Here is a 26013-nt window from a genome sequence, read left to right as displayed (position 1 = left end):
ATAGAGGATCCTCTACCAATTAAATGTAAGTTACCAATCACATTTACAGTAGATTTATTTGAAGAGGCAACAGCAAATCACAGAAATATTACAAAGAATATGTACTGCTGTGTTACATCCGACGTCAGCAGTAAATTACCAATTTATATAATTCATGATTACAACAATTTATCTACCAGAAAACATACATACAGTAATATGTATTGTCAGTTTATTGTACTTACATGCAGATATTACTACTTTACTCCATAATAATAAATGCAGTTGAAGGCTCTAAATAACGTTTATGAACTCATTTTAAATAGGCTAGGTAAGATAATACTAATGCAATTAAAATTCCATATGCCAAAGAATGAAAAATGACATTATGATGACAGCCTTTAATACAAAAGCTTGCCTACGTACAATTTTAAAAATTACCATTTTTGTTTTATACTACATTATTTCCACGATTGTAAAAATGACTATCATTGTTCTGATTTGGGATCAGAGGTTTCGCCAGAAATATTTGCTTCACTTATGCAAGTATTGGCAGATTGTGAAATGTTCTCCTCAGCTTCTTGTAGTTTTTGTTCGCGTAAGAATTCTTCGGCAAAATATTTACAAAATTTTTTGTGTGTGAACCAGTGAAATTTCTGACATCTTTGATCGCAATACTTAACCTAAACAGAGTACATATATACGGAAATCGAAATAATTAAAAATCACGAAAGACGCGGCCTTCCACATTGTTAACTCTATAAGTTAATTAATTAGTCTTATTACAATGCAATATGTGAAAATTAATAACCTTTTTACAAGCTGAACATTTCATGTTGGCTCTTTTCTCTCCGCAAGTATAGCAACAATCGCTGAAGTCGGCACTATCAGGTGATATTGAGTATGTTAGATATATTAAGGTGCAGGAAGAAATAATTGTACGTTAATTTTAATTTGTTATCCGAAATTACTACCTTTGATGACCATTAATACCAGTCGTTAAAACGGAAAGAGAAGAAGGATCATCTCCCTATTAGACAAGTAATTTATGAGGTCAAAAGTGATCACCGGTACATATATGCAACTAATCTTGCAGGTTAATAAATTTGGAAAAGCAATATACTGTATATATTTCATTACCAATTTCACTGGAGCGATATTGCGCACTAACTGCACAAATAAGGTAGACTCATGATATGGAAAACTTCTAATCGCTTGCCGGATGAATTGCTCCATCCTTATTTGCACACCATTGGGTTCACTACCCTTTAGTAAACTATTTAAGACAAATAATCACTACAAAGGTTGCACTTAAACAGCCGAAAATTTTGCAAACATGACATGGCGTACTGTTTCAAAAATGCCATAGGTCCATCTTCATGTTTTACGACTGCTTTAATAATGTATGAAAAATAATGCATTCTCATTGACATGATTTCGTTAGTTTCTTGAGCTTTCATACTTCTTTCACAAAGCAGCTCTAACATCGATACAGCAATCTCCCAGTTGTCGACTAGATCTTTGTTATCCATCAGGAAGATAACGATCTGGTAAGAGTGATTCGAAGAAGTAAAAAATGAAATCAGGAAAAAATTATACTCGACGATGAGTTTAGCTTTCTTATGCAAAATACTTTTAGACTTACGCGACAAGGATTCATATTTGAGTTTAGTAGTAATTTATGAAAAATTCGAGCCATTAAAGGTGGTAATTTCGGTTCAGTTTCTAAGCCTGTGAAGATAATTAAATACAGTATTCGCACCCGCAACAAATTTAAAAGAACCCTATATCGCTATCATATTACGAAGCATTTCATTGTTCATGTGATTTAAACATATTTAGTAAAGCTAGACTTTTGATATCAGTAATTTAAATTTCATAGTACAAGCTTTTAACTGTAAGAATCAATTCTAATATTAAAGTTAAGTGATAGTCAGTTTTTATTTTAATTAAATTGCAGGAAGATGTAATTGAATAAGGTTGAGTATAGACACTTTATGAGCAGACTTTAGAAACCGGCTAAGCATTGTGAGCTCTTGCCTATAGGTGAAGTCTTTAATTGGCATTGAGGAACATAATCAAATATGGTAAAAAGTGAATTCTGATGCAGCACTGTTTACATCATAAAGTTATTATACCTGTTGACCAGCACACAAATCACAGCGCGCTTAAGTCCTCATATTATTTCAGAGTGACTAAGGAGAGTCTGTGTCATATTACATTATAGCTTTGAAACTATTTTGCTGTAAATTATAAGATACTTTGTTGTTATTTCATACCGTGTGGCTTTGTGAAATATTCCAATTCTTCAAAAGGCACGAAGCTGTTGATAAAGCTGACAACATGATGCTGCCCTATTATTTGGATGTTTAATGTTATTAAATTCTGATAAATTGTACAAATATTAAGTAACCAGTTTAAGTTTTCAATTATATACCCTAACCCGTATAACGAATAATATGTATTTCTAATGCTTTAATCGTAATTTCCATCCAATATAATTATTAGAATCAAAAGTTTTACAGTAATTGCTAACGTTTCTTGATAGCTGCTAATTAAAACTAAAATAAGTAAAATTATTTTCAAGGAAGATACAGATTTCTGGATAACACTAACAGTAAAGTGCAGCTATACATTTATATTATACGTAAATCTTAGGAACTAGTTTAAACATAGCACGTTGAACATCATCTAGATGATATATAAAGCCAGCCTATGAGTTTAGATATGTAAAATGGTATTTGTATCATAATTATAAGGTACATAGAGTAATAGACTTAATATAACATTTATACAACCTATCATTTAACGCAAAATAAATTTAAGGCGTAACTGCTTTAGTGATTAATTCTCAAACTCTTGTATTACTAATTCATAAAATTTACTAAAATTGCACATCATGTACTAGACGTGATAATAACTTTACAATCAATAAGAAATTATAATATAATTAAATATAATTATAACACTGCATTTATTATAGAAGTAACAAATGTATTTTGGCTACAAATCACTTTTGTTTAGTATATACGTATTACTTAGAGTCTTTGGTAATAATATACTGCAAGTGCTACTCATACAAAATTTGCAGCACATGAAAGTGCTACTACTTTAGTTAATCACTAACCAACAAAGGCGCCAAGTTGCGACGCTGTTCGATTGACTTTATTTGTAGCTTTTGTCGAGGCACCAGCTTCAAGTAGCACCTTAGCAGTTTCCACTGAGCCTGTATACACGTACAGTATATAAATTTATATAAAACTTTATTTTAGCAACAGGCTATACATTAGATATTACTAGATCTTATTCCATGTAAATTTTATAAGTAAACTAAAGAGTTTCATAATTGGGAATGTAATTGCCTTACCGGCTAAGGCAGCAAACATCAAAGGCGTGTACTTAAATATATGAAATACATTAGAAAAAGAAAGGTTAGTATTCGATACCGACATTATAATATTGAAATGATTAGCCTTTGCAAATACGAATTGTAGTAATATTCGAGCATACCTGATATTCATGGTTGTTACAATTTACATTAGCGCCATTTTTTATTAAGAGATCACAGAAGTTTGCATTTCCTTTATATGCAGCATGCATCAGGGGGGTCATGCCAGTCTGAAAATGTTTCAATATGAAAGAGATAAGCATTAATAGCAGGCTTGTAAGATTTTAAAGAACGAGTAAGTTATTGTTATAATTTCTACTATTTCATCCTTTATTACTGTATCCAAAAGCCGAGAATTGAATCAGCATTTGAACAGTTTTTGGTGATCTTTAAAACAGTTACATCCGCTACATGTATTTCAGTGGTGTAACTCATAGGGTACCTCAAGCCCTGTAAAATGCATACGTACGCAATGCATTACAATTCACTAGAGAGGCGTACAGTATGATTAGTTCTTATATTAATGCCAAAATGGAGACATTACAATACGGTATTCGGAGGGCCTACTCATGATACTGCGTGAAAATCGAAATCAACTTTAATACATAATAATATCATCGATAGGGATTATTGCACGTACAATTATATTAGAGTCTAAATAGAATACGGGTATATATTACCTCGTCGCAGCAATCAATGGAAACGTTGGATTCACATAGTAATTGTCGAACTATTCCTTCGTCACCTTTCCAAAGAAAGATTGAATTAACATAGTAATGGAAGCAAATACATTACTTATGGTCGCATCCTAGCAGGGCCAGGCTACTACAGGAAATCATTTACTGTACAGTATATACATATCATAGATATCACATTAATTGCTAATCATAAATATCGGTTATTAATATTAATTAAGAAATGTGTAATTCGGGTCTAATAAAGTCGAGTGGAAATACAAAAGAATCGGCTGTACATTGTACCGTACTACGATCATCAAAATTATAATGTAAAGAATATTGCTCCTAATAACGCACTGCTGTAGTGTATAACACTGTATACTGGCAGTGTTATAAAACGTATAATTCATATTCATGCTCTTTGTAAGAAGCAAATGGTATTGTACAACAACGACGATTTAATCAATCTTCTCAAAAAATAACCATACTAATTATGCTGTACAGTAATTATACAGTAAACCTATAACAGTAAATACCTACCTTTAGATACTGCTTGAATTAGACTTTTTTCATTTTCATTTAAATCCATAATTTTGAAGTTGCTTTGAGAGACTGAATTTTCTTTGGTTTTATGTCTAGCAAGCGCACAGTGCAAGATGTGCAGTAATGTGCAGCCTATAGAGTGTACAGTACAGTAAAAGAGAAGGACCCTGTACTGTACAGTGTACAGTATTGTACTGTAGATTTTTCTGTTATCTCTATAGTTTGGCCTAAAGGCAGTACTGGACACTGAACAGTACAGTACAGTACAGTACTGCACAAAGGGATATTGTCAATCGTGTACAATGCACAGTACTGTGAACAAATAAAGTACTGTACACTGTACACTGTAAAGTACATATTGTACTGTACAGCGTACGGTACAGTATGTACATTGTACAGTACTGTACATGATGACTAACAGTAGAGTAGAGTACAGTACAGTATACTGAACTGTACTCTACAGTAGTATTAATTCCTAACTGTCTGTTTTAACCAATAACCAGTAATAAACTATAGTTTTAGCCGCTGTCTGTCTGTCATTTATTTCGTTAATTAATTAATTTTCCTAAATAATAAAATAAGTAGAATAAGAAACCTGCTTCCGATTACTTAAATTTCACAAATACTACTTATCATATTACATAAGATAGTAGAGTATACTATTTTGATCATTTCATGCAATGACTAATTATAATTAAAAGTAATTAATCGTTATAAGGCCAGAAGACATACGACGTAAATAAATAAATAAATAATATACCCTTACATATATGGTCTACTGTACAAGTGTATACAGTATACATTGTAACAATTAATTCATTAATTACTAAGACCAATTCCATTTCTTCTAGCCTTCTTTATAGTATTATTATACGAGAGAGCTCAATATTAAAGATGCATTAAGTTATTAGATATCATAATTTTACGGTGAGTCAGTTGAAAAATTTTATTAGTCTCACAAAATGGACACATGAGACTAACGTTGCTAAAAAATTTCAAATTACTGTATTAAATGTAACTTTATTTTCAACTTTATCTTGGACCTTGGAGATGAGTAACACTACTTAAATCAGGTTGAAAGTAGTAAATTTGTAACTGTAGGCACAGAACTGTTCTGCTCGCTTTAAGTTCAGCTCTCAAATCCTTTGCATTAGGTAAAGCTTGCAAATTATGCTGTAACCTTTAATTTAGCGGCTCAGACCAATGGAGGTTCCACAAGAATGAGTTTAATTGCTGTTGTACGACAGATATGGAGGCTACTTTTAAAGTTTGATGTGTAAATCTTCTGTTCGTACAGCGTGGCATGTGGCACGCTAATACTGTATAGAGCGTATTCTGTGGATTACTTGCATATAGCCATTATATTTCTTGGTCGTTTTGACTTATATTGTACATTGTCATAATAAAATGTATTTTGTCAGGCAGTTTCTCCGGAATAAACCTCAACTCCTCTACCCTATTTAATGAGGATCTCCCATCAGTAGCTGATTTTACAGCACGTCACTTTCAAAGTCACATTTTTATGGACGAAACAAGTTGACAAGTGCCCGATTAAATTTTATTCTACGAACTTATCTTCACCGCTATTATCGTAGGTAGTGGTGAATGATGTTCTAATATAACTTTTCATTTGTAAAATCTCCATCTTCTATCATACGAAGTGAATAAAATTGTACTGAAGAATATTTGTGGTTTATACCAACATATCTCGCCAGTCAATCAGTCCTTTAATGATAATAATTCGTATGGAGATTGACCAATATTTTGTTGGTGCTAGTTTATATTTACACGATATAAAACTTTATGACGGTAATACTGTTAAGTCAGGAATTACAATTAACCGCGTGGTTATACTGGGCAGTACTATACTGTATGACTGTATGATTTTAGTATCTTCGGCTATTTATTATTCCACTACGAATCTCAAGCCAACTCATATAAGTCTCATATTCTGAAATTATCGAGAAGCAGCATTTACCTAAACCATACAGTGATTTCAAAATAAATTTGTTCTTGAGGACGATGAATGACTACTGTACTTCATCAGTTACCTCTTTTTTTGTGCAGACTTCATAGCACCGATGCATCGGTAGCAGTTGATTACATGTCCTTATTGTTTAATTAAAAACCATTGGTACTTTTCTGTAAATGTTCATAAAAAGATAACAGCAGGTCTGTGTTTATAGCACAGTACAGTACAATGAGTACACCTTAAAATCTGATCTTAATCACGATAGCATGGATATACTGTATAACATATCGTATATTATTTCGTATACTGTATTCATACAGTCCATAAATATTCTTGTACGTACATACCTATATATATATAATACTCTTATCAATACTTCCTACCACGTGAAAATTTTTTGCTAATATGCAAGTCAAATGACAAATTTCGGTGGAGGATAAGCACATATACTCGATGATTATAAATCTAAGTTTCTAAATTTGTAAAGTAGTATGTAAGGATTCGCATATACGGAAATTCAATACTATGCTGTAAGTTTTTGTTTCATTCAAATTTAAAAGAAGTACCGTGTAAATGAGTTGTCAAATATAAAAATATAATTCTATACAATATCAACAATTAATTCATATTTTAGTGCCATAAGCTAAATCGCCAGCATCTCCAAGTCCAGGAACAATATAAGACTTCTCATCAAGTACTTCGTCGATAGCACCTAGCCATATAGTCAGCATGGAAGAAGGAATCTTACTAGTAATATTTTGTAGTCCGACTTTGCTTGCTATTAAGCTGACTAGATGGATGTGCGCAGGTGGGCCTAGCTTACAAATTGCATCATACGCCAACAATAGCGACGATCCAGTTGCTAGCATAGGATCCGCTAATATAACTACTCTATCTTTCAAACAAGGAGAAGCTATATATTCAACCTTGACTTCAAAGCCATTCTGATTTTCACGGTCTTTTCGATATGCCGAAACGAATCCGTTATCTGCATTGTCAAAGTAATTTAAAATACCTTGATGCAAAGGTAAGCCAGCTCGCAAAATAGAGACTATCACCGGTTCATTGATCAAAGACGGCATTTCCACATTTCCTAAAGGAGTAGTAACACGCCTGTGGCTATATTCTAAAGTTTGACTGATGTGATAGGCAAAAATTTCTCCTAAACGTCCTATATTACGTCTAAATTTAACCCGATCTTTCTGAATCTTATGATCTCGAACTTCAACCAAGAATTGGCTAAATAGGGACGGTTCATCGCCTAAAACGTGGATATTTCCGTTGTGATTTTCATCCATCATAATTAATGTAGTGAAATAGCTTCGTAAAAAGGCCAACCGACAAGTTTAATAACACAATAATCTAGTAGAATATTATGATATGGTCACAAAATACAAAACTTAGCAACAGTTGAACAGTGAAGTTAATTCGGCCAGGAGCTAACAACAGCAGAAACCCTTAATTGCACCACTGCACCTGTTCATTGAAAGGTTGTAATTAAGATTTCCCACATGCTCTCGTTAAATATGATCAGTACGTATCACTACTACAGTCACAGTACAGTGTACACTACAGTACAGTGCATGTTCGTTAGTACAGTACAGTACAGTATACTGTACTGTACTGTACTCGTTACACCCGGTGACCTACAGTACTGTATAGTACTGTACTGTAATGTAATGCTGGACTTGCCACCTGATTTCGTGCGAAATCACAACTGTACAGTACAGTACATTGTACTGTAAATATCACGTGGCATCTACTCTACCGTACTGTACGGAACGGCATGTTTATTTAATTCTTTAGATTTTTTGGATAGCTAAATACTGTACTGAGTACGTTATACAATGTACTGTTCAGTACAATGTACAGTACGGTAGAGTAGATGCCACGTGATATTTACAGTACAATGTACAGTACTGAACTGTACTGTACTGTACTGTACCTTAACAATTCTTGCATGGACAGTTGGGGCTAAGTTTAAATCTATCAACATACAGTACTGTATATAAAAAAATTCAGCTCTCTAGCTAGATGTTGGTATAAGGTACAGTATTTGAATAGTATGTTAGTTCAAATCATACTGTATTTTTTCCCTTTTTCTATATCTAAAGAGAAAATAAACGTGTTTGTAGTGAGTAGTGACCTACAGTAAAGTACTGTAAAGCGCTACTGTCAAATGTCAATGCACGCGACATGTCACGTGTTTATTGCTTGACATTTTAACCTTATTCAGCGATGAACAGACAGACTGCTGTTATTACGGCGTGATTTTTAGCAATTGAACTGACTGTATAGTACAATGTACTGTACTGTAAGAGCTCATCACACCTCTGAAATACAGTACTGTAGTGGTCTGTTAAGCTATGGACCATTGAAAAGGTTTCAGTGGTAAATCTTTCAGTAGTCCCTGGTGGTACTGTGTTGATTTGGAATGATTTACAGTATAGCACGCATGACCAACCTCTTTACAGTACAGTACGCATGACCAACCTCTTTATAGTACAGTACAGTACGCATGACCAACCCCTTTACAGTACAGTACTTTACTGTACACTGTACAGTACAGTGTACAGTACTGTACCTGTAATTTATACTACACAATGCACAGTACTGTACTACTGTAGATGATACTATACTGTACTGCACGTACTGTACATACAGTACAGTACTGCACCTACAGTACCAACACAAACTTCTTTACAGTACTGTATTTGACAGCACTGTAAAAAGAAGAGTTCTTTTTCGCTCCTCGTGCTTCCATGAGGTATTTCTTAGACTAATTTTACTTCAACTGAAGATTAGAAGACAAGAATTAGGTATTACTTTTCAAATGTTACTTTTCTTATACATCTTTTTTTCTATTTTAATCATTGATGAATGCAACGGTTGTTAGCTGAAGCAACTAATGATTGCTTTTTGTTAACTTGAAGTGTACTTCAAATCTTTTTCTGAACGCTATGTTTCTTGCTAATTTTTCTTGCATACTGAAGAGTGTTTTTAATAGTCTCTAGTATAGGAACATGGGTCGCTACTCCTCTGAAACAGAAAACCCATCTAAATGTAATAAGCCAAAAACTTGGATATTAAACTTTGAATAATTATACACAGTATTTATCCAGCCTTACATGTAGCCCTTATTATAGTAAATTAATAACGATTTAACGGATTTAATCTGTTCGTCCATTCTAGCTTGCAAGGCACGCGGGGATAATCTTCGTGTTCATTTTAAGGTAAGAATCGTTCAGCAAAGTGATACATTTGTATGTAACATGTAATATAGACTATGTATTTAGAAGAAATTGTAGATCACAGTAAAGCACGACACCAAATCTACACCGTAATTGTTAATAAATATACATCATATTTACACAAAAGGCAATCGTTTGACTTTAATGTATTAAATTTGTTCCTTATTACTGTAATATGTAAAGATCACTAAGTTGTCATCGCTCGGTGTAATGTCATTTTGAAACAATATATAAAATACAGTATGTGGTGTATGATCCCGTGTACGACGTTATACAGTACATTGCATGTATCACGATGAATTATAAGTTAATAGATCTTTGGCAACATTGTAAGTGTATACGATGTGGCTATGGTATTTACTTATGCACTACCATGTAGAATTAGCAGCATAAGTAATTCTACTAAATAGCTAATAGATGTGTACAACATTCTCGTAGTTCTTAATTATTCATTCTACCTTTGGTGCACCAATATTGTAACTACCATAGCAGAAATCCAGAATAACACATGAGACAATTCTACTATATATCTGGTTGATTAGTGCAAAGTCACCATAATCTAGAATTGTTTTCCTTGATCTAAATAATTTTAGACGATAGCATCAACAAGTGATTAATACAATTCAAAATTTTGACTAATTTACATGGTGAATTGTGATCATATTTCGAGTATCGGAAATTATAATGTTGCGTAGTCGTAGCCGCCACTTGAAATTAAAGATAAAACGTTAACGCCTTTGAACTTTTGTAAATAGAATACCCGTGAAACCGCTATGACCTTAAAAAACATGCATATCCACAAAGCTATGAGATTTTTGAAAGATGTGATGAACAAGAAGCAAATAGTACCTTATCGACGATTTAAAGGAGATGTTGGTAGAAAAGCCCAGGTAATAAGTAGTGTTTATTAGGCAAGAATACCTTTAATATCTATTAATATGTTCAGTTCAATTATTATGTAATAATTGTAAAATTTTGTGAAAAATCTCAAAATTTTGATGTTTTTTTGTTCAGTGTAAAAATCATAAGATTACTACTCAAGGTCGTTGGCCAAAAAAGAGTGCTGAGTTTCTACTGCAGCTACTGAAGAATGCTGAGAGTAATGCAGCCGTTAAGGTTAGACTATGCAAAGCTATAATGAACAGATGCAGTATAAAAACTAAGATATTGTAATCGTAGTTAATTAACCCGTTCTGTAATCATATTTCTCAGGGCTTAGATGTTGATTCCTTAGTGGTAGGTCACGTTCAAGTTAATCAAGCTACTCACATCAGAAGAAGGACTTACCGTGCTCATGGTCGTATTAATCGTAAGTACTATATTTCCATTTAAACTATGTTAATCAACATTGTTTCTACTTTCGATTAATAGACCCTTGTTTAAGTACTGTGACGCGCAGTATTCTATTAGCTAAAAATTACGATGATAGTACCATACAGTTAGGAATTCGCTTCCCTAGTAACATTACCTCAAAATAAAATCATGCATTCTCACTCTAAGAATAACGCTATTTTACGATTGCCGAACTTCTAATTTCTGTATATTTGAAAAGTTTGTGTTAGGATTTGTAATTTTAACGCTTCTTTATCTGTTTCAATTATAAATATAAATTAGATTTACCTCTAATTTTTTGCAAATGTCTTGGTTTCTACAGCGTATATGAGCTCGCCTTGTCATGTCGAAATGATTCTGACTGAACGTGAACAGGTTGTACCTAAGGGCGAGGAAGTGGAAACAAAGAAGAAAGTTTCCAAGAAGAAGCTAGCTCGTCAAAAAATGATGCAACGAGATTAATTAACGCTGTTCTGTACGTCATGATTTGAATAAAGTATTGTAAGATACACGGACATAGGACAAGTACCCATATTGTTATTGTTATTATGGTCTTTACGCATGCATGTGTTGCGGACTAGTTCGTGATAATGGTGGCGAAACCGGCCTATAAGCCTCTGATATATATTTACAAACTTGTGGGCATGTGCGTTTACTGTATTGTATATGTATTTTTTAAGTTATATATCGTATAGTTTTAGGCTTTTAAGTCTTCCTTTTTTGCTAATTTAATTTATTCAATATTGGGGGCAAATTGTAAGGATTTATTAGTAAGGTGACACTTGTACGGATACTACAGTAAGACATGTTGAGTAACTAGACAAAAATTTTAGTCATACAGTAAGCAGTACTGTAATATGAGTTGGATTCTTCGGTAGCTGAGACTAGGAAATGATCAGCAAGAAGCAGTTAGAATAGACATACCTCACTGTTACCCGTTTTACGTTAGGTATCGGTGGGATAGCGTGTTAAACGGCGCATAGGCTGCAGCAGTAACTTGTATTTTTAACACGCCGCCGTTTAACATCCTTAATTTGGGGTGGCGAATATTCGACCAGTATTGCTGTCACATTAAATCAATACAGTAGCATAAAATGATTTATCTGGGCTTTCCACTATCTAGGTCGTAGAGTGTGGGTGGGAGTCAACGAATCTAAGAATTTATCTTAGAAGCCTGTATTGGGTTAGAAAGAGTCGCGACTATTTTCGCAATGCACATGAGTCGTACACGAAATAGCTGGAGATTTCCACGGCTGAACTACAGTCAGCGAGATATTTATACAGCACCATCAGTCAAGAAGAACAAAAAGGGTTGGCATAAACCTTCGAATTTGCCTTGAACTTGAAATTTCGCTCTACGAGTATACTTGTTCTACACCTGTTCACGGAACATTACAGTAATACAGTACTGTACTGTACCGCAAGTGAAAAACCTTTAACCACTCAGTCGTTTTTGTGCGTATAATTAACTAATGTTGGTTAATATTTGATTTGCTAGTGCTGACATTGATTTAAGACTGTTGTTATCCTTTGACTGTGAGACGAAATGGAAATGTTAACAGTGGTATCGAGCGACGTTATGCCAGTGATTAGCTTTTCTTTCTTCTATCAAAAAACTCAGTCTGTCTGCATGTCTGCCCTCGTTACATTTCGTTAATAAACATCAATGGGGAGTTTGGAGGGATATTTGACTCCAATGCAGTTATTGGTACAGTACTATACGCCGGCAGAGCAGTTTCAGCGACGTGTACCAAAAATCGATACTGCAGTACTGTACAACTGTACACAGTAAGTAGACCCGACCATACGAGTATACTCGTATGATCTACACAGTGTACTGTGCTGTACATAAGAGTTTTTTACTCCGAGTTGAACTTCTGCCACTTTGGCAAGTACGTCTAGTCAGATACAGACACCACACAGCGCACACCTAACTTGTTGCTTGTTGCCATTGCCTAGCTCGTAGCCCTATCAAGAAAAATGGATAAAATTAATTCCATGCTGCTGAGTTACTATAGTCGAGATTATATCATCCGAACTTGCCAGTATGGTTCGAAGCTCATTGCAGCCTTATTACATAATAAGGATTTTCAAAATCGCTTTTTGACTTTTTCCGCTGCATTGAGCAATTCCAGAGCTATTTACCGACTTTTCGACGATGTGATCATATTGAAATTTACGATAAGATTCTTGCAGAGCCAGGTAAGCATGATTCCGCATTTGGATTCTATTGTACTTTACCTAAAAGGAAATTTTTATTCCTGAACCATTAATACTGTATGTGATGGCATATCACTAATTTTCTCTAAATATAAATGCAGTACACTACTATACAACACTGTACTGTACATTATTGTTTACATCGTATAATATTCTTAGCGTATACAGTATACGCAGTGTTATACTGTACGCACAATATACAAGATAATTTATTTCTTCCTGTTAATTTATATGCCTCTGAAATCTAAACGATTGAGAAAACCTAATCATCGCTAAGTTAAATTGCAGTATAGCTTACGTACTTATAAATATCAGTTGACTCTAGCCGTATGTTGCACTTCGCTGAGCTTGTGACACAATGCTAGTTAAATGCCAATCGAGAAGATGGAGCATTTGTACTTTCATATCTAACTTCACAATTACGAACAAAATCCGCTCCATGTGTAGAAAGTATCCAAAAAAATCTGTTCTTACTGTGACCTAACAACTAACAATACGTTCAAATCCCTGTAGCTAAATAAACTACAGATCAGGACTGATAGTCAATCTTTTACGAATTTTCAACTTATGTGAAAAAATATCTATGCTTCATACCGTACATTGAGAAGACTACATAAAATAACTATGTCGTAATTCTATCTATAAGAAATAAATACAACATGATGTATTCTGTGATTAGGATACAGACCAATTATCCCGCCTCCTAGGCCTGATTAAAACTGCTGCAGATCAGTTATACTTTCCTGTTGAGCACTTGGCATGGGGTGCTGGCAATAATCTCTTTAAGTTCGCGGAGTCAGCATATTGGTGGGCATTCGGTATAAGGCTCTGGGCTTGCTCGCTAATGATGAATTTTCTTCGTGGATTACTCAAGCTTTGGAAATTAAGGACTCAAAAGCAGACATTACGGTCGAACTTAAAGGAGAAGACCAACAATCAAGCTTCTGACAGTCAAAGGCAAGTATACGCATATTTGTAAATAAAATTAATACTGAAATGCAGTTGATACGACTCTGAAAAATAGTTTTTTTTAAACTACGATACGGTTTACGGTATTTTGCTTTTTTTGTGTCAACGTTATTTTTCATATGAACAGTAAAGTTTTCTTGTCCTACAGAATCAAATCTTGACGAATATGCACGATGTGTTGATGAATAATTAAGATAGAGTTGTGCATCTTTTTCTGTATTGTTTTTATTTTGAGTGTACTGTATGTTGTATATGCGTAGTTATTACGACTGCAGCTGTCCATCTCTGATTACAATAACGGCAAGAGCTCACCAACAACTGCTATGTCGTAGTACCATATATACGGGTATAATGTTTATATACTGTAGTTGTCATGTAGCTGTCCGTGTCCAAACAGGAAATGTGAATATTTAGCTATCTATCTGCGTATTAATAAGCGGCAGTTTGCCTTGCATGCTCCAAATGCAATGCAAACTGCCGCTTACTAACCGACAGGCTTGTTATATTTTGCAAGTTGCGAGTGTATGCCCATCAGTGCTCCATACAATCCTATTGTTGATTAACGATATTTGCGGCATGATCAGACCTGCCAGGGGTTATAATGCTGTGTGTATTATTACTAAAGTAGTATTACTAATACAGGAAAATGGCAGTTACTATTAATTCCTGGATCCGTCTGATCTTTCTCTCAGCATGATGCGCCGGTACAACAACAGTAGTTTACCGTAAAATGTTTCAAAGGCAGTGCTGCTAGCAATCAGTAATCAAGGATAATGCAATACAGTGCAATAAAAAGCATTCGTACGTTCTGGTTCTACGTACGAATATACTGTACATATTGTCCGTAAATGTTGGAGAGACTACGCGTATAATTTAAGTCGTTTTTAAGGGTAAAATCATTACTGTACAGTGTGTACATAGTAACGCAAGTGCATTACTTAATTATTGTGGCAAAAGTAGACTTGGAAGTATCAATAAACAGCGGTAGAAATACGTAAATGCAAAGGACTGCGCACAATAGCAATAAATGCAGCACTTTTGCTTATACACTCAATATACACTACAGTACTGTAATACCTACCGCCACGGTAAAAATTCGCAAAAAGACGAAACGTGAGATTTTATGCAATTTAAAACAGTCTGTTTCAACATTCCTTATAGTGATGCCAGGCTGAAAGAGATGGATACTATGTCTTTTGAAGAAAAGCGTAGTCATAATATCAAAATTAGGGAAATCCAAGAGGAACAAATCAAAACAATACTAAGTATGGTACGTAGTGGATGCGACTTCTGCAACGCCATTCATTACATGCCAGCAAATTCTATCTTATGGGCCGGTAAACTTCCACTTCTATTAGAAGGACTCTTTGGTACGGTGTCATCAATTATTCTTTTAACTAGCTAAAGCTGTGAATCAGACTGTTTAGTTACTCTGTCTAAGCTTGTTAAAGTAAGCATAACATTGTATGTATACCTCTTTTATAATCATTAGCAAAACTATAAGCAATATTGTGCTGTGCATTATATTTATTTTGTTTACCTGTTTACGTCTGTTTTTGATAGCCAACTATCAGACTTCTTGAAAAACAGTAACTATTAACATATAGCATTGCCGCAAGAATACGTTTGTTTGTAGTTATGAGATCATTTACAGTATGATATCAATATCAACATCCCTATATATCACTCATAACTAAGGGAATCACTTTATATATGAATATTCTGTATTGTCTCAACTTCATACCCAGGAAAACTTTTTCGAGAGTCAATGATTATAAGGCTATCGTTGCTGTGGTTATAAAGTCTTTAAATTAGGTGTTACCAAGTCAACAGTCAAGCAAAAATATAAATCATGTGACAATATTATTAATCATGCTTTAATCAGTTTTGATATGATTTCTTATAGAATGATATACTGGTTTCATACAGTACTTAGTTAGGATAAAATTTTAATGGCTTATATAATCTTTAAGGTGGTAATCCGAGTTGTTGATTCAAGAAGTGACAGAAACTTTCTGGCTCACTTGATGGGAATTTTTTCAGCTTACTAAAGTTAGATTCCTGTAGCACGGTTGTTAAGTTGCTAAAGTAAAGAATTAAATAAAAGTTAGAATATAATTTTGGCAAACGTCTAAAATGAAAATGTAAAGCAGAAACTCAAAAAATTACAATGTTCTCAGCCTTACTTGCAAGTGCAACAATATAGGTATCCACTGTTAGACAGTTTTGTAGCAAACTCGACCTGATGATTTTCGGATAACTTATCGTTAATTACTACTAAGAGTTTCTTTTTAAGTTGTAGGCATTCCAAAATACTTCCAGCGCCTACAAATGCAATAAATGATAATACCAAATTTATGATCCCCCTAATTTCAATGATTTAATATTCATCTAGTATAAGTATTTGCATCCATCTATAACAACGTTTTGTACCTTAATAACTGTCACGGTGTCATAACGTGTGAATTACATTAATTAATTATAATTATCAGACATCGCGCAGTAATTTGTGTTTTAACAGCTGAAAATTTCTAAATAGTTTCAAGATTTGGTTCCTACGTTCCTGGATTATATGAAATATTCGAAAGCTGTAATTCCTAACTAGTCGTTATAGAAGCTGTCTTTGCATATCTCGTTTCACCGTCGTTTAGTTGTAAATGATCTAATTATTGATAAGCTGTAATCGCATACGCTGCTTAAACGTTGCAAAGAAACAGTCCCTGTTACTACTGTACAGTATACTGCTTACTAGTTACTGTTCGTAAAGTAGGAGTAGCACAGTTAGATGTGTAAATGCCTATGCATGTCTAAATTACAGTAATTGAATTGTGCATATAAATAAGATACAATGCCCCTGCAATTTTGTGCAGCAGTTTAATTTCATTTGTAGTTTAACCGTTCTATAGTAATACAGGATCTCGGGCGAATTACTACGAGAGAGAACATTGTAACGATTAACTAATCTACGTAGAATTTTAGTGAGTAATTGAGTACAATTACAGCCTATGCGTGATGATACATAGTACAATATCGAATTGATACACCAAGAAACGTTACCCATAATAGGGTACAGTATGGTAAAATGATGGAAATTACTTTTTCTGTATAGTTAAAGTTGTTAAAGCCTACTATAAATGCAGAACATGCAACTGCTAAGCAGCTATCAAAATATGACGTATACAATGCATCCCGAATAACTGGATGTAGAAAGAAAGTTGATAGGTATTTTAATGATGTTACGAGGATAGTGGCTCTTGTAGATCTTATCCTACAATACAGTGTATTTCAGTCATTGCGTAGTTATCATATTACTTTCGCAGTTATTGAACGAAGCGTGCTAGTAGTCTATTTAACGGTGTTGAAGTGACGAAGACAAGGAGATCCTTAAAATGTTGTACAGTAAGTGGGGGATTCTACATAGACGAGTTTTAACAGATTCCCCTACAAATTTTAAAATCTGGTAGGCTCAGCTTCAGTCTACTCTCGTCATACTAACTTATCAGTATTCAGTAATGTCTCTACAATAAATCACTATGAATTTTATTTAATTAAGCTATTTGATCTTTTCTACTCATGACATTTAGCGGATAAATCAAATATAAATTTATGTATCCATATATGTAAGTAGTTAAAATATAATAGTATATTGATAAATTGTGCATTACAAACACATCATACCTCCATGGCTAAGGATCACATCGGCATTCATCATGTCATCGTTCAGCGACGGCTTATATCGATAATACTCTAACTGAAGTTTGTTTGTCGTATTAAATTTGGGCTCGAAATTACCACAGCCGATTTGAAGAAGCAATTTCGTATATCCTCTACTCTCTAATATCTGCAGGTAAAACAAGCACAGTAAACGACACGTCATTGCCATTGCTATGTTAATGAGAAAGATTATAACCGTTCAAGAATAGAGTAGATTCTTGATGAAGCTGGTCTTAGTTGATCTTAAATGGCATGTATGCCATATGCATGTAGACTACTGACAAGTTCTCTATCTTACTGTTGTGCGCTAATTAGTAAAGCTGTTCAATTTTGAGATTTAAGCTTACATAAAATAACAGAAAAAATCAATGTTAATCATATCAGTATTACTCGAAGTTCCTGAAGTTTTTAAATTACATTACAAACTACGCCGGACAGAAATGCTGCCTTCTTCCAGCAACTCGCTAGTGCTCTGCGATTTGATTCTAAGCTGAGCTAATTAATACTACTATACCGTAGTATATCAATAGTTTTATCAATTTTTAGGAGCAAAGTATAAATCTGTCAGTCATGGTGAATTGACCGTAATAATTTTAATACGGTACTACAACATATCGAAGCTTTCGAAAATTGTCAACAAGGTGTAAACTTTATTAATTCTAATTCATTTGAATAGGTTCAAAGGAAATTGACAAGGATGTAGTAATGACTGTACAATATTCCATGAACAACTGTAGCAGTAAAATGATTGATAGAGGATCACTGTGCTACTGCATAATGAATATCTGTTATACAATACCTTACAACATTCATCCGATGAAATGGTTTTAATTAGATCATCGAAGCTAGTTGTTCCCACAGTAACAAAAACGACCTTCATGCCTACAGTACCGCTAAAGTACTGTAACCAGCTTTATAAATACCCTCTAGCCAGGGACTTGTGATAAGAGAAAATTCTTTAGATGCCCCCTACTTCAGCTTTGAAAGTAAGCAAATTTATTCCCCTCCTACAAACAGAATATAAATTAGATAGACAAGTTGATCCGTAAACAGAACCTGATTTTAATCATCAAGTCAGGGACTTCTACAGTACAGTATAAGATAACAGACTAAAATGGTCTTCTTTAGAAGTCCCTAATATAGACGGACGGACTACTGTACACTGTGCAGTAGTAGACCATCCCTATTATACTATACTGTACGTCAAGAATCCTTGCATAGTTCAGTCATTACCACAAGAAGAATCATGGAATATTAAAATCAAAAACCAGAAAACTACAGGCATGTGGCCGTACTGTACTTTACTTTGAATTTTGTGGCGAGATTTGCCGTTTGATGGAAAAAAATAGAGTATTTGCAATGTCATTGACATTTCTGTAAAAACAGAAAAAGAAAGAAAAAAACACGCTGGGACACTGGGCTCGTCCGGGAATTGAACCCGGGACCTCTCGCACCCTAAGCGAGAATCATACCACTAGACCAACGAGCCTTCCGTTGCAAATCGGGCAAGAATTCCATATATGAATAATACTTTCATAAGGACTGGACCAGTTAATTAAGCGCCATTGCGTAAAAGGGTACCATTCAGTGTCTTCAGACTTAGCATGCCGTTAAATTCAAGATAGAATTATTTCTTAAAATTAGTGTAATTGAACGCTTGTTTTGTACAGTAGTTATGAAAGTACTATATTCTTGATCTTGATTTGAATCTTTAGCTTAACATTTCTACTTTATCGCTTAAATTAATTGTACAGTCACAGTGCTGTGTTGTACTGTATGTATACTGCAAACGATACGTGGTTTAAATAAATAATTAATTGAACTTCATTTCATTAGCAGTTGTTGGACTACCATATTACTGTATGTAGTGAACATTTACAGTTACCATAAATTTATCTACTATACAGTATAATTAATTACCATTACTAGACAAAATGAATATGATAGAGACTGTACAGGAACGACACCGTGGCCAGTATGACTTTGGCGCATACTATGATAATTTGTGCGCTATACAAAACACCTGTCCTGTGCCCGCAATCAAGGCTAATTTAAGAAAGTCAATTTTGGATTGCAAAGCAGATAGAATTCGACTAATTGATTGGCCTCCGCTAATTGAAGCGTTAAGAATTAACAAATCTTTGCGAGCTGTAATTTTTAAATGTTGCCGAACAAAACATAAAACGCAAGGTACGGAGATTGCCTGTGTGATCACAGTGTCTTATTATTAATTATATCAGTACAATAGTTCATGCACAGCTCGTTCTTGATTCGATTCTGCACATGATGACAGTAATAAATCGAATCGTTATCAATTTAAACTGTACATACGCTAGAGATATCTAGATTGCTATACTGAAATTCTATTGATTTTAAACTTACTTATGATTGCACTTAACGATGAAGTATATTATTATAATATGAAAATAGTACCAATTGTTACACGCTGATAATTGTATGATCTTAGATGTTTACGGTCGTTTTTTGGCGATTTATAGCATGAGACTTTGAATACAATGTCAATATTTCGCACTACGATACAGACTTACAATTATGTACTCTACACTACTATGATTTAGCAAGTCTCGCAGTATTGTACTGTGTACAGTACTTTTAGAGTTGATTAGTTACGACATTGAATTACAATCGCAATATGCTAAAGTCGTTTCATCATTCCTCCATAAAGAGACATGTGCAACTCGAGCGAAAATACTTCCTATACAGTCTCGAGAAATCATCACGAAATTATGCAGGTACTGTACGCATATACTTTAATCTTTCATCAATCATCTAATAAAATACTAAATACAAATAAGGCTCTTATCTTTTAGTCATTACATTGTGTATGTCATGAAGCGAAATCTAAAACCGAATTTATACCAAGAATAATACAAATTTACTAAATTACTGTAGTAGGAGTTTACGTGTTACTAAATACTGAACGATACACACATAACAGTATTTAGTGTACAGATGATGCTTATCGCTACAGTATCGTATAATCAATTTAGGTCTATTAATGAAATACTGTGTAGAAAAGTTGAGTATTTGATTTGCTCATTTAAGGTGATCAATCTAAATTAATTAAAAAAATTGCGGTACTTAAGAAAGTATAGCAGTTCACACTATAACATATAGATAGTTTGAATAACAATTATGCTGTGCTAAACTGAATAAACTTATAACAATTATACTTCTCGAAATCTTGTTATAAGAGCACTCAGAGATTGCATATTGGTAACGGACTGTTTAAACTCCTTGGAATTGCATGGAATCCGTTTGATGTTTCGAGAAATTGAAACATTATCCAAGGTAGGATGTTTAAATTTTAAGATTGTCTTACAATTACTGTTAACTTCCTGTATGAAATACTTTATGCCTAATTGATTAATACTGTAGTTACAGTTTGTAGCTATCCAGCTGAATCGACTTTATAGAACGAATTGGCCAATAGTCCAAAATTATTGCTTCACATTACCGCTAACAGTTTAATGCATGATTACTATACAGTGTGTGTACAGTGTGCGCAGTATCTGTATTTACGTCCGTAGACTCTTTGCTATCTAGTGTGCGGTTGAAATATTATAAAGTTAATAATTTATTATATATAAATATATATATATGCGATTGCAGTAAAATTTCTGATTGATGTTGTTAAACTGAATAAGTATCTTTGTATCGATATCCCTAGGCCTTACCAAAAAATAAAACATTACAACGTATTTCCTTAGAGAATTGTCAAATAAAAGATCAAGGATTAGAAAGTAACTATTCTTTATCCGATATACCTATGCACTACAATAATTAATAATTTATTTTTAAATATGCCAATACTTATTTATTTGTGTTACCTCAGCTTTATGTACAGGGTTAAAGAATTCTGTTTCTATTACATCTTTAAATGTTTCGGGCTGCCATCTAACATCCAAGGGAGCAGAGACTCTTGCGAAACTCATTTTGGTACGTAGACTATTACTTTAATTTAGCCAATATATGCGAAGTAGTAAAATTTAACGATTCGATCTGCCGTAATCATATTCAGTAGTACAGCACTATCTGCTTAACTACAGTATGTATATTGTACCGTATAGTAATAACTTTGCGTATACAGCGTAATAATACTACTCAAACAACAGAAAGGTAAATGCAATTTTTATATTAATTAAGATGTACAACTACGCTAAAAGCTGTACTTACGGTATAATACAGAGATTGCGTAATTACGATGTTTATGCTATTTACGATCACATCACTGTTAACAGCATCAAGCAACTGCGCGCTATGCAGAGACGTGGAAAGAAAGCTTGAGATATCGTTGGCCAGATCTAGATCGTATGCCAGGTCTTAGACGGATTACCGCGTGCATGAATCCCTTATTTGGTGATGAAGGAGCATCTTATTTAGCGGATGCTCTGAAGGATGATCTATGGCTTAAAGGTTGCTCTCTTTTGTCTGCAATTTCCTAAATTGAATGACCGACTTATTCGATAAATTGTTTCTGAATGACAGCTTTAGATCTTCAACAGTGTGGAATTACCAATGAAGGCGCCAAAAAATTCGAACCTGTTCTGCAAATTAATAACAGTTTAGTAATCGTCGATCTCAGAGCAAATCATTTGATTGGTGAGCTTGGAATAAATGGTAACTTATAACGATAGAATTAGATATAATAATTTACATAAATCCGTTATTCTAGATCGCTCAGTATTTGAAGCTATTATGGAGCAAATCGCAACAAATACAATTCGGCAAGATTGCAGTGGTGTAAGTCTATAAGATGAATTGTACAAAATTGTAGTATAAATTTACGTCAATTTGTATGATAAGCTACGAGCTTTCGTATTCTCGGATTTAGTTCGAATGGCTGAGGCTGGTACAAGCCGGAGATATAAATGATGTCTCTTCTGCATCTTCCGCACTGTCAAAGGATCGTAGAACTTGCAATGAGAGTGAAATATCTACTGACGCTAAAAGGTAAAATCATGTTTTACTTATAGCAAATATTGCTAATTCATGTGACAGTTTCAGTATACTTTTAATTTTTTTATGATTGTTAATCATGATATATGCGTATTACAGTCAAAGATGCTATAGTAATTTGCCAAGATCACTAATTTACGTAAAAAGCTCCTATACGCTTAAACTATCTATAAATGCTAATCGTGTTAAATCTTTACACCATAGAATCCACAAATCCACTTCTAAATTTCAAAAACAATTCAAAATAACAGTAAGCGAAGTCGTTCATTTACGTTTTAATATACGTATTATGATAAATATACTCGTAGAAACAATATCGGTGTTCTTAATAAAGCCGAGATTAACTGGTTTTCGATTTACAAAATAGCCGAACGAAGCAATCATTCAAAATAATAGTTCAAGCCTTAAATTTCTCGTGAAAGATACGGGTGAGAACATTTAAAGTCATAGTAATTCGGTTACAAGATTGACATTACTATGTGTTTATTATTAATCAACTTTTATCGAATAATGTAACCATGTATATTATAGAGGTAGATGATCCCCAAATGACTGGCCTACGAAAAGTCGAGGTTCGATAAACCATCATACGCGCAGTGAAGTAGTTCAAAGTGTTGCGCATGCAAATGTTCAAAACAGCATACTAATTAATAGAATATACGTCTACATAAATAATCCTTTAGTATCTAGTCTAGCTTGTTGAAATGTAAGCTATCAATGTGACTTTTTATTATGCATGAACGAAAAAATGTAAAATATGCACTACATACAAGGTAAATTGTGATGCAGTGCTAGGAAACAACTTTAATTTCATATCTAAATTTCTAGAAAAATCTTTGAAACGTTATTAATTCTATCTCTGTACAGTATAGCTGCTTACTTTAAATTGAATTAAATATGGTTGTAAGAGTATGGTTAATAATCGAATATATACTTTCGTAAGGAAGGATTGATCTGCTGTACTTCCGAATTAATTTCCTGCTCTCGTTAAGAAATATTACGACCATCACTGTGCATATGTGCAGAATGGTGAAATGCTAGCAGATATTATTTACTTATAAATTAATCTTTAGTAATTGTCTATTTTAGAAAAAATTAAATAAATGTCGAAAGCAGCTTAAAAAAGAAATCATCGCAAGAGAAAAAGCTGAATCAAAACTTCGCGAGGTATTTCATTATCCGTAAAGTTATAGCTAAGATTTCAAATTTTATCGATTGTAAAATGGCCTGTCTTACTGACTTATTACGCTACCTGGAGGTCGAGGAAGAAAATGAAAGATTATATAAATGTATAAAGGAAATGTCCAATGTAAGATACATTAAATACGTATCGGCTATTTTATGGATTATCTTTTAAGATGAGTTGTAATAAATTTTACAATTTCCTTCGTATTGAAGATACACTTTGCACAGAAACCTGACCTAGGTATGAAACCACTATTGTATAAGTACTCATATAAATTGTAATATTGATCACTATTCGGTAAAGAATATTCATCTAGAAAATTATTTTTAGTCATACCATTGCTGAAAGATTATGTGTCTACCATTAACTCTTACTCGTGGTTTCTTGACGTATAGTTTGCATAGTAACAGGGTTTAATTTTAGGGTTTACTTAACAAGTTCAGATAGCTTTTCTATCACGTCGATTGATCCAAGATTGTAGATTCATAAATAAAATTTAGAATGTTATCCAAATCTTAATGATATCAACTCATTTTGTTCTTAATTTAGCCTTTGATAACGAAAACTTATTATCCGACATTGAAGATTCGCTAGAGAAATTCCATAAATTCTTGGATATACTAAGAGATAATGGGTAAGGTTATGGTCACATTAGATCATATTTAGGTTTATCCTTAGTAGGTACTTTTTACTGTCTTATCGCGTAACTGCTTGATAAAGTTAACATTGTATGAGCTGGACGATTTTAATTATCAAGCTATGCTAATTTTACAATATTGGGTTATCGCAAATCGCGATGACAATTTGTTGAACAGATATGGCAATTTATGGTCAGATGGTATGCGAAAAGATCAAACTGTGGTAGCTGACTCTATCGCTATCCAAATGTAACAGCATCACAAGGATATATTTATACTATAGATGGACTATTAGCAGTCTGGTCTATATTCTGCGTAAAGGATACATGTCTTTACCATATGCAAATGTATCATGAATTTCAACCTCTACCAGATTGTACAACAGTACCCACGGTCTTAGCATTTGAGTTAATCGATATTTAAAAATATATACCACTGGATACTATACAAATTGTACAAGAAGAATTACTTGGTGATAGGGTCAAAAATCGAAAACACTAATAAAACGTTTATAACCATGAACTTTTGGTGACTAGAATGCATTTAAAATGTAGCACGCAATCGGATATGCTTGCATATTGTGAAATGAAAATCAAAATAATGTGAGAACGTAGAAAATTTTAGTTGTAAAGTTTAAACGATTGCTTTTATTGATTGATGGATTGATTTGATTCCCAATGTTGCCGACTGACATCTAGAGTGTCACATTCTACGTGCGTGTGAACCCTTATATGCTATATCTACAAACTTATGATTGCCCCTGAAATGCATTCTTACCAAATAATTGCCATAGTCAGACTAACGAGTAAATCCATAATCTTTTTAGTTGTGGTTGCTCCTGAAATCCATTCTTAGTAACCATCAACAGTAACGCTTTGGTAGTTTTCTCTACAGTCACTATTGTATTATAAAGGGGATTTAGTATGTCTATGGAGATATAGTAGATAGATTTTTAGTGAGATCAATGAGATACACTTGATATCTTAGAGCGAAGGAAGAACTTATTGATTGAGACATAGAAGCGATCGCGAGGAAGCTCTAGGCATAAGTACGAATGATGGCTAGATAACGTTCTCAAATAGACAAGAAGATAATGAATGAATTTTAGATATATTACAACTATATACGCATATCTACTGTATAAATATTTTATTACCTAAATTC

At 33.6% G+C, this 26013-nt stretch overlaps 6 protein-coding genes across 6 annotated transcripts; 3 read left to right on the top strand and 3 right to left on the bottom strand.

The window, feature by feature from the left end:
• Positions 1 to 467: 467 nt before the first annotated feature.
• Positions 468 to 4633, bottom strand: TRIADDRAFT_52356 (uncharacterized protein; the record flags this gene model as incomplete). Its single annotated transcript, XM_002108127.1, has 12 exons — positions 468 to 662; positions 791 to 863; positions 954 to 1009; positions 1120 to 1255; positions 1330 to 1526; positions 1625 to 1710; positions 2259 to 2333; positions 3107 to 3205; positions 3347 to 3377; positions 3490 to 3597; positions 4048 to 4112; positions 4585 to 4633. The coding sequence occupies 12 exons, from the start codon at positions 4631 to 4633 to the stop codon at positions 468 to 470; spliced, it is 1170 nt and encodes a 389-aa protein (XP_002108163.1).
• A 2549-nt stretch (positions 4634 to 7182) lies between these two features.
• TRIADDRAFT_19984 (uncharacterized protein) lies at positions 7183 to 7857 on the bottom strand (the record flags this gene model as incomplete). The annotated part of the gene is made up of 1 exon (XM_002108126.1): positions 7183 to 7857. One exon carries the CDS (start codon positions 7855 to 7857, stop codon positions 7183 to 7185), a length of 675 nt encoding a protein of 224 aa, XP_002108162.1.
• Positions 7858 to 9582: 1725 nt separating this feature from the next.
• On the top strand, positions 9583 to 11618 carry TRIADDRAFT_37007 (expressed hypothetical protein; the record flags this gene model as incomplete). The annotated part of the gene is made up of 6 exons (XM_002108858.1): positions 9583 to 9622; positions 9752 to 9792; positions 10566 to 10700; positions 10825 to 10926; positions 11023 to 11119; positions 11465 to 11618. 6 exons carry the CDS (start codon positions 9583 to 9585, stop codon positions 11602 to 11604), a joined length of 555 nt encoding a protein of 184 aa, XP_002108894.1. The 3' UTR covers positions 11605 to 11618.
• A 1498-nt stretch (positions 11619 to 13116) lies between these two features.
• TRIADDRAFT_6126 (uncharacterized protein) lies at positions 13117 to 14230 on the top strand (the record flags this gene model as incomplete). The annotated part of the gene is made up of 2 exons (XM_002108857.1): positions 13117 to 13344; positions 14042 to 14230. Coding segments are annotated over 2 exons (417 nt in total), but the record flags the coding sequence as incomplete, so codon positions are not given.
• A 2069-nt stretch (positions 14231 to 16299) lies between these two features.
• On the bottom strand, positions 16300 to 18925 carry TRIADDRAFT_18956 (uncharacterized protein; the record flags this gene model as incomplete). The annotated part of the gene is made up of 4 exons (XM_002108125.1): positions 16300 to 16414; positions 16518 to 16656; positions 18010 to 18172; positions 18845 to 18925. 4 exons carry the CDS (start codon positions 18923 to 18925, stop codon positions 16300 to 16302), a joined length of 498 nt encoding a protein of 165 aa, XP_002108161.1.
• A 1054-nt stretch (positions 18926 to 19979) lies between these two features.
• TRIADDRAFT_52351 (uncharacterized protein) lies at positions 19980 to 25102 on the top strand (the record flags this gene model as incomplete). Its single annotated transcript, XM_002108856.1, has 16 exons — positions 19980 to 20235; positions 20732 to 20798; positions 21261 to 21357; positions 21737 to 21809; positions 21902 to 22005; positions 22308 to 22482; positions 22555 to 22668; positions 22742 to 22809; positions 22901 to 23019; positions 23230 to 23275; positions 23393 to 23453; positions 23557 to 23597; positions 24115 to 24192; positions 24424 to 24451; positions 24761 to 24845; positions 25027 to 25102. The coding sequence occupies 16 exons, from the start codon at positions 19980 to 19982 to the stop codon at positions 25100 to 25102; spliced, it is 1488 nt and encodes a 495-aa protein (XP_002108892.1).
• Positions 25103 to 26013: the final 911 nt, after the last annotated feature.

This window comes from Trichoplax adhaerens, genomic scaffold (genome assembly GCF_000150275.1).
Source record: "Trichoplax adhaerens TRIADscaffold_1 genomic scaffold, whole genome shotgun sequence".
Lineage (NCBI taxonomy): Eukaryota > Metazoa > Placozoa > Uniplacotomia > Trichoplacea > Trichoplacidae > Trichoplax > Trichoplax adhaerens.
This window is presented reverse-complemented; position numbering and strand designations above follow the sequence as displayed.